The sequence below is a fragment of the Phragmites australis genome, chromosome 2 (assembly GCF_958298935.1).
Source record: "Phragmites australis chromosome 2, lpPhrAust1.1, whole genome shotgun sequence".
In the NCBI taxonomy this organism is placed as follows: domain Eukaryota; kingdom Viridiplantae; phylum Streptophyta; class Magnoliopsida; order Poales; family Poaceae; genus Phragmites; species Phragmites australis.
Window position 1 is genome coordinate 6897452 of NC_084922.1, and position 8167 is coordinate 6905618.

At 45.2% G+C, this 8167-nt stretch overlaps 1 protein-coding gene across 1 annotated transcript; it reads right to left on the reverse strand.

Annotated features, from left to right (window-relative positions):
• Positions 1-1872: 1872 nt before the first annotated feature.
• Positions 1873-7731, reverse strand: LOC133896784 (NF-X1-type zinc finger protein NFXL2). The gene is made up of 13 exons (XM_062337420.1): positions 6449-7731; positions 5900-6013; positions 5763-5818; positions 5436-5502; positions 5022-5114; positions 4700-4785; positions 4418-4580; positions 4053-4253; positions 3724-3914; positions 3508-3589; positions 2630-2836; positions 2413-2499; positions 1873-2344 (listed from the first exon to the last, which is right to left on the reverse strand). The coding sequence occupies exons 1-13, from the start codon at positions 7637-7639 to the stop codon at positions 2177-2179; spliced, it is 2706 nt and encodes a 901-aa protein (XP_062193404.1). The 5' UTR covers positions 7640-7731; the 3' UTR covers positions 1873-2176.
• Between the last annotated feature and the right edge of the window lie 436 nt (positions 7732-8167).

An 8167-nucleotide genomic window follows, 5' to 3' on the forward strand; every position in this document is an offset into this window, starting at 1 on the left:
CCTCCACTGCTGTTCCGTTCCACTTCCATTGGCTCACTCCCACTCGCACAATCATCCACACTTGCTCACCAATCAGCTATTCAGCTTCTCCCACTGACTCCTCGTGAGCGCCAATGGCGGCCGCCGTGCTCCTGGCCGCCATCCTCGCGCTGTCCTGCTCCGCATCACCAGCCTACCGGGCCAGCCGCCGGTCAACTTCTCCATGTACTCCGGCTACGTCACCGTCGACGCAGCCGCGGGGCGCGCCCTCTTCTACTGGCTCATCGAGGCCGCCGCTGTCCCAGCAGGAACATCTTGTTCAGTACCATTGCTTTCAGAATGTATATGATTAACTTGGATAATACACCCAACAGCACCTTTACAGATCATCTGTTCTAATTTACTGGCATGAATTAGAAAATTCTTACCAGGCATAGTGTAATCTTCAAATTTCACCAAAGTTCCATCTTTTGTGGTAGTCATGTATCTCTGTTGCAAGTCCAATACAATAGGGTTGTGTGCAAAAATCCAATCTGCCCCTAGGATCATTTCATAGCAACCTAGGTTCAATAATTTGAAAGAGCCCTTGAAAGTAGTATCATGAATCATATACGGTATCATTTCTACTATAGTGTCAGTATGTAACTCTTCTCCACTTGATACATTAACCTTTTTGGATGGCACATTTTACAGGGGGTAATTCAAGTTAATAGCAAACTCAGCATTCAGAAAAGAAGTTGACTCCCACTATCAATCAGAGCCACCGCCTTGATGCCATTAACATAAGCAATCACAGAAAATGTATTTGGACCCAGAGTTCCAGCAATAACATGTGAAGATATCAACATAAGATGCTCTATGTCTTATGTTACCTTGGGCTCTTCAGTTACCATTGGACTATTTGGAGCAGTCTTATATTTCCCCCGCTCATTGTTGTCTTCACTACCCTCTAAAGAAGCATTCTCCTGATCACCCACACACAAAATAGCATGTAACCTCTCTTTGACTCTGCACTTATGCTGAGGGTCCCAAGGCTCATGACAGTACCAGCACTTCCAATTTTTCCTTGGATTCTTTTCCTGAAAATTTGGCCTGTCTCTAGCTCCAGATGGTGTGGTGTGTTCTGCCAATTTGGGCCACTGCCTGATTTACTGAGAGGAGGGTTCCTTTTATAATAATCTACCTGCTCAAGATATTTTGCATACCAAAAAGCCTTCAAAAGATTTCCTGGTTGATGACATGTAACTTGATGTTGTATGTAATTCTTTAACCCTCCCACAAAACTGCTCAAGAAAAAATGTTTCCTGTACGTAAGGGTGCTCTCTCTTCAAACATACTATGCATTCTTCAAATTTGTCTATATATTGAGCAAAAATCCCCTCTTGCTTGAGGTGTTGGAACTTAGCTACAGCCTCATGGACCCCTATAACAGAAAATCTATCCTGCACCATTCTACTAAATTGCTCCCAATGTATTAGCTGCCAAGGAACCCCTAGGCTCGACGTGACTCCCTCTCCTAGATCTGCTCGATGGCGCGCAGCAGCAGCTTGGTGACATGTGGTGGCGCCCGCACAAGCACCGACGAGCGCAAAAAAGTACAAGTCGAAGGACTGCCCGGACGCCAACGCCTTGGACGTCGCTCCGCCTCTTAGCCGCATGCCTCTCGGCCCCCGTCGAGTCTCAGATCCCTGCCGGGGCCAAAGGTCAATTTGCACCCGATTTAATTTTCTGATCCGAGTCAAGTTTCAAGTTTCGATTCAAATACACTCTTACTCCACCGGACTCCGACCCAACCTGTTACCACCCTTATTTAGAATTCAGTATGTTTGTCACGGCGTGTATTTTTCTTGTCAAAAATATCCGTCGTAGACCAAAGGCCCAAAGAAAGCAGCCACAGCAAATCCTTATCACTTTTGCTATTTCTCAAGTGTTTGAAATGATTATTACAATCTGCCGGCAGCAGTGCGCTGGCATAGGAAGTATAGAAATGCAGTTGGCTATATTACAAGACAGCATATGTTCCTTTACAACAATACACGTGCAAAAAAAAAAAGTTACTTTATAATGATACAAGAAATAAAACAACATCTTTCCCTATCATGATTCCAATCCCCCAAAACTGAATCCCTAAGCGCTATTTATTGATCTACATCTCCGACACAGATAATTGGGCGCAAAAGAACTCATAATCCTATTTTTACAACACCGCAACCCTCGGATGTCCTTGTCTGGCCCTCTGCGCTTCCATTTCGTTCATCCAATCAGAAAGCCGGAATACACCCTTCCACAGCAGGTACAATCCAGCAGCAACGATTATCAATAGCAAAATAATCAGTAGCACCCTCAACACATAAGTCTTGACTTCCTGCAAAATACAAATTTCTTATAAGGATAACATATTTCAACGGAGCAGCACATTTCTATTATACACACCTGGAATTTGGAAGCCTGAACAACTTCTTGTCCGCGGTCACGCCGCTTCCTGCGTTTGGGCACATTTGCCACTTCCACAGCAGGGTTCTACGTGGAAAGTACAGGAAATGAGCATCAATCCACCAATAATTATAAACTCGATAGCTTGGTAGTAAAACATTTGCTAAGAACAGAATGAAAACGCAAAAGGTTTGGCTATGATGGTAAGATCTAGTACCTTGCTTTCCTGACTTTTCCGGAGATGCAACTCTGAATCTGGCACCTTTACCTTTTTCATGCAATCTCCACCACAGGCAATTAAGCCAACTCCAAACTGACTTTTAGGTACTTCTTTTGGATCACGACCAGACTTACGATATTCCTTGAGGACATCTTGACATATCCACTCTTTTTTCAGAGTGTTGCAAGCACAACGGACATTGACCTTGATAGATATAAGACATCGCACAGGTAGTGGAAGAAATACGATTAACAAAACACAATCAGTTATTACAAAATCAAATTGTAGTTGAACTTTCTACTAAGGAATGCATTGCAGCCGCCAGGGGCTTGAGAGACTTGCGAGGAGGTGCTGTGGTTACCGGATAACCACAGCAGCCCGCTGTAGAGAGGGGCACGGAGGAGCAGAGAGCAGCAGGGGGTTTCGGCAGGAATAGATCAGAACAGAGGGAAGGGAGAGAGGCCTGCCGAGAGGGTAGAGAGAGGGAGGAAGATTAATCTTTATTGCCTTCTGTTCGGCCAGAGTCCTCTCCTATATATAGCCGTCTGGAGATAATCCCAGCCGACCCACAAGATGTCTCTTATCTCTATCTAAACATCTAATTTAAACTGATTCTATCTCTAACCCTTAACTCTAATTTAAACTAATCAACTCTATCTCTTACTGCTAGCCAAATTACATTAAATCTTAACCTGATATCTAGCTAATGCATTTATGCTTGCGCCGCTAGCCACCTTTGTTGCGCCGGCTATAGACCTTGCCAGTCATAACAACACGTTACCCATTTCAACAGGTAAACATTGTAGTGCTATACATTAAAGAGTAATTTCACACTAAACAACGTTAATATCTATGTTGAGAGCCTCAGAGCATACCTTTTTCATGCATTGATCAACTGACGGGCACTGACCAGGGTGGCATACTTCTGAGCACAGATGGAGGCAATTTGGTAATTTCCTGTTTGAGTGGCATGCTCAAATACTCAATGCAATATAAATTAATTACGGAAGTTTGGGTAATAATTAACACTAGAAAAGTACATCAACATTCAGAACAGAAACAGCTAGGAGCCAAGAGATTCGGTAACTGACCTATGACATGGGCCACCGCATGACCTTACTTTAAGCTGCTCCTTAGCATTTAAGTTGTTAAAATACACACACTCAAAAGCATGTACCATAGCACCACAATGGCATGGTCTTTTAACAAGGACTTTGCAAGGTGGACAATCGCTCAAATGGCAGGGCAAAGGGCAAGGATGTGAACAAGGAGGCTCTCTAACCTGAAAGAAATATTAAGAGTAAATATCCTGCACCAAGCTTAAAAGTTTATGAAATCCCGGTAGCTTCTTCATATTAAACTTTGTAAAAAGAACTAAACTGAGGTTTTTGTAAGGGAAAAAGGAAAAACAAATACTGACCCTTTGACAAGGAAGATCGCATTCTTCACAAGGCTCAGTGAGTACGTTCTCTCTACTGAGAGATACTATAGTATCTCCTTCAGGCTGATTCAATGGGACCTCTAGCACATGGCAGGACTTTGTACAATAATGGTTGCCACAACGGAGAGGATTTCCACATAAATTTTGACAGGGAAATGGCCTCCATTTGGAACAAAGCATCTGCGAGAGAAAGGAAATTTAGTGTATGTTTTCTGTAATCTGGTTTGCAAGTACACGCGGTGTGATGCATGCATGCACACTTGTGCGCCAAACACCAGAGGGAGAGGGGAGGGGACGATAAATCGACCAAAAGATTGCAATTTGCAATGTTGCTGAAAACTTACAGAACGTTCTTGGCCAAGATGCTGTCCAAAGCATGGCACCAAAACCACCTCTTTGCATGGTGGGCACGGTGTTCCAGGAGTACATTCTATGTTTTTTTCCATTTTCTTTTTTGTTGGTTTTAGTGTGAACTCAGGGTTTGGAGGAGGAATAGGGCCATGACACCTGGGTTGCGTGTGAAGATAGTTAAAACATTCAGAGGTACTTGTATTCCTAGGTAGACTACAAAATACAAATTACCAACACCGAATCAATGGCATATTCATTATAGTTGAAACACATACCTTTCTTTACACCTGTGGCCACAAGAAAGTTCTTCTCCACAGGTCAGTTTGCAAGGTGGACAGGCTCCATAGTGGCATTTGTGGGGCTAAAAGAAGGAATTAAATATCATGTAAATTCTGAGAACCTGTTTATAACAACAAAAGCTATTGAACCTACTGTCAACAAGATAAATTTCTTACAAAGACAGTGACAAACAACCGAAAGATGGATTAAACTATATCACATGAAATAGATGTGCATATATAATGATTATAAACCAAGAAAATTATTAAGTACTAATGCTCAATGACAGTGTAAAAAGAAAGATACAGAGCAAATTACCCGGCATTCAAACTTGTGCCTGCAAAGGCGAGCTATATTGCATTTCTTTGAGCATTTGGGTGGTTTCTGATTCTTTTCAGTCCCACAAGGAACCTGTAATAGGGTTATAAATACTAATCTTGGAAATAAACTTAGTAACAATGGTAAAACTATTTAACACACAAGCAATTTACAGACGTTGAGCTAGGAGACACTTTTCTTTCCTTTTCTTTTTTCTTAAAATGAGTAGCTTATAGTGTATGATCAATAAACAAATTTTAGCAAAGGCGCACATAGTCATAGGAAATGAAAAGGAAGTACTTATGCTACATGGTGATTATCTTTTAAAAAAATCCTGTCTAATGAAGCATACAGCACAAAACATAACTCATAACGGGAAATGAACAACAGAATTAAGAGTCTACCGAATTCCACCTCAAAAAATGTTTTCCCACAAGCGCATGAAATGATCTTCATCAGAGGACAAGGTGAACAGGCACCTCTGCCAAACAACAAGAAAGAAGAAAGACGTTACCACAAAAACCAAAGACACTTGGACATTAAGAAGCATCCATTTTTTTAATTAAGAAACATTCAAAAGCAAACCCAACTGTCTGGAAGAAAAATACCCTTCGTATTTGGAGATCTATCATGCACGGCACATTCGACATTTTGGCACGTGTGTTGCAAGCATATGGTTTGAAATGGGAACATATACAACGTAAGCAAAGGTGTATCTTTGATTCGGAGTTCAGAAAATACCTGTGGCATGGAGAATGGCATTTATGGTTGCCACATCTGAGCTTCCTATCACAAATCTATAAACGGATATATCTCTCTTTTAGTGTTTGATAGGCATCTAATATCATGGCAAAAAGAGGGGGAAAAAAAAGATGTACCTCTGAGCAGGGAGGACAATCCCCAGCACAGCAACGTCGTTTACAAGCATGGCGGCCACAGTTACGCAAACGCTGACATTTTCTTTCACATGTCAATTCTTGGTAGCACGGCACCTGATGCAGTGCATCACATGAACAGGAAAACTTAAGAATTTGCATCCTATTAATCAATAGCAAAGAAGTATATACCTAACAAGTTATTCAATATTAGACAAAGAATGATGATGCACAGTTACTACTGATCCAAATTAAAAAGAATGGAAAATGATTACTCACTATTTATTATTACTCTGTTAGGTTGTTTGCATATAAGGTTCAAAACTCAATAACTCAAAGCTCTGAAGCACAGAGGCCTCCAAATATCTAATGTAGGTCAAGTGAGCTAAAAAGAACTGTGTAAATTATCTACAAAGCTTCGGAATTCAATCATTACATCCAATGTAGTGTCTAAATTGACTTTTGCCTTTTAGACAACCAGGCAATTCGTTTATTCAACTTATCTGCTTAGATGGTTTGATACATAGCAAACATTCTGTACAAGATATGTACCTCTTTCTTCAGACACCCACAACGGCAGGACTTTGTGATCACAAGCCGGCAAGTCTCATCACAAGGACCACGATGGCACCGCTCAGGGCACTTGTGTCGCCCACACCCAAGCACCTTCTCGCAAGTTGATCCACATGTGGCAGCCTCTGCATCACACTCCAACCTTGGATAATCTTTCTTCCCACATGGACAAGTGCGCCGACCTCGGAGCGGGCATTCCCCACACTTCCCGCCATGGCACCCTCTCTCACAGCTATGCTTCCTGCAATCCAACATCCCACCACACTCCCTCTTGCACTGGAAAACTCTTTCTGAGCACAACCTCTCCTCCATTGTCTCGCCACACTCACATTTGTGATTCCCCCGCACTACACATGGCGGGCAGGGCCCGTCATGGCAATCCACCGGACACCGGTGGAGTCCACAGCTAAGACGTTTATTACATTTCCCCGCACAAGAATAACGCTGATGTGCACAGCGCCGGGGCTCCCGGAGCGCCCCACAAAAGCACCGTGCATTAGGGACAACGGCCGGGCATGGTGGGCATGGCCCTGGGTGGCACAGCAGGAGGCAGGCGTGCTCACAGCCAGAGTCGGGATTTGCATTGAGGCGGCGACCGCAGACGTCGCCACAAGAGTGGGGGAGGATCCAGGGGTCTGGAGCCGGGTCTACAGTCTTGGAGCAGAAGCAGAGGTAGGAGGTGGGGGTCTGGGATTTGGGGTAGGTGAAGCGGCACTTGGGGCAGCCCCAGGTTGGGCAGGGCGCGGCGGTGGATGACTGATGGGCCCATGACTGGATGCAGGGGAGGTGGAGTATGGCAAAGCAGGAGCGGCAGGACCAGACTGGGTCCGAGGGGCGGATAGGGTCGAAGCAGATCATGCACGGCTGCGATCGGCGGCGAGCGGCGGAGGAGAGGAAAATGCCGACCTTCGAGAGGTCGGCCCCGTCGCCGGCGACGGAGAGGTAGGAGGAGACGACGGAGGCGGTCGCCGAGTCGCAGGCGGTGAGATCGGCCTCGTCCGCGGAGGAGGAGGAGTAGGAAGAGGGGTCGGAGTCGGAGACGGCGCTAGGGTTTGCCGCCGTGGGCGCAGGCGCCGGTGCCGGACGTGCGGCGCCTACGGCGGCGGTGACAATGCGATTCGGCTTTCGGGAAGAGGTTCCGGCAGCGGCGGCGGCGTAGGAGGACGGCATGGCCGGCGGCGCTGTGGTCGCCGGAGACGTCGGTGGTGGTGCGCGCGAGATATGTGAGGGTGCCTTTTGCAGGTAGATACACGAGATTTCTCGGATTTATAAACTGGGCCGGATATTTCGTGCTCTGTTGGGACTATTGGCCTTTGGGCTCGCCAGGTTACCGGTGAAGACGTCTAAATGGGTTATGTCTATTAGTTCGGTTTGAGATATGGTATTGTAGGTATGATTCGAGTTGAGACGGATCGGATCGGTATGGTACGAGGTTAAAGGGTCGTGTTTCGGCTGAGCGCGTGGCACGACGGGTCGGCACGGCACGACCCGGCTGAGTCGGGCCGGTACGGGCACGGCCCAGCCCAGGTCGGCACGTAAATGTCTGGTTATTTTCTATTATATATATATATATATATATTTAATTTTGTAGCTATTTTTTTATTTTTTATCTATTTCGTCACGTCGGGCCATCGGATCGAAATCGTGTCTGGATCGGCCCGGTACGGTCACCGACGAACCGTGCCGTAAGCTGAGGGG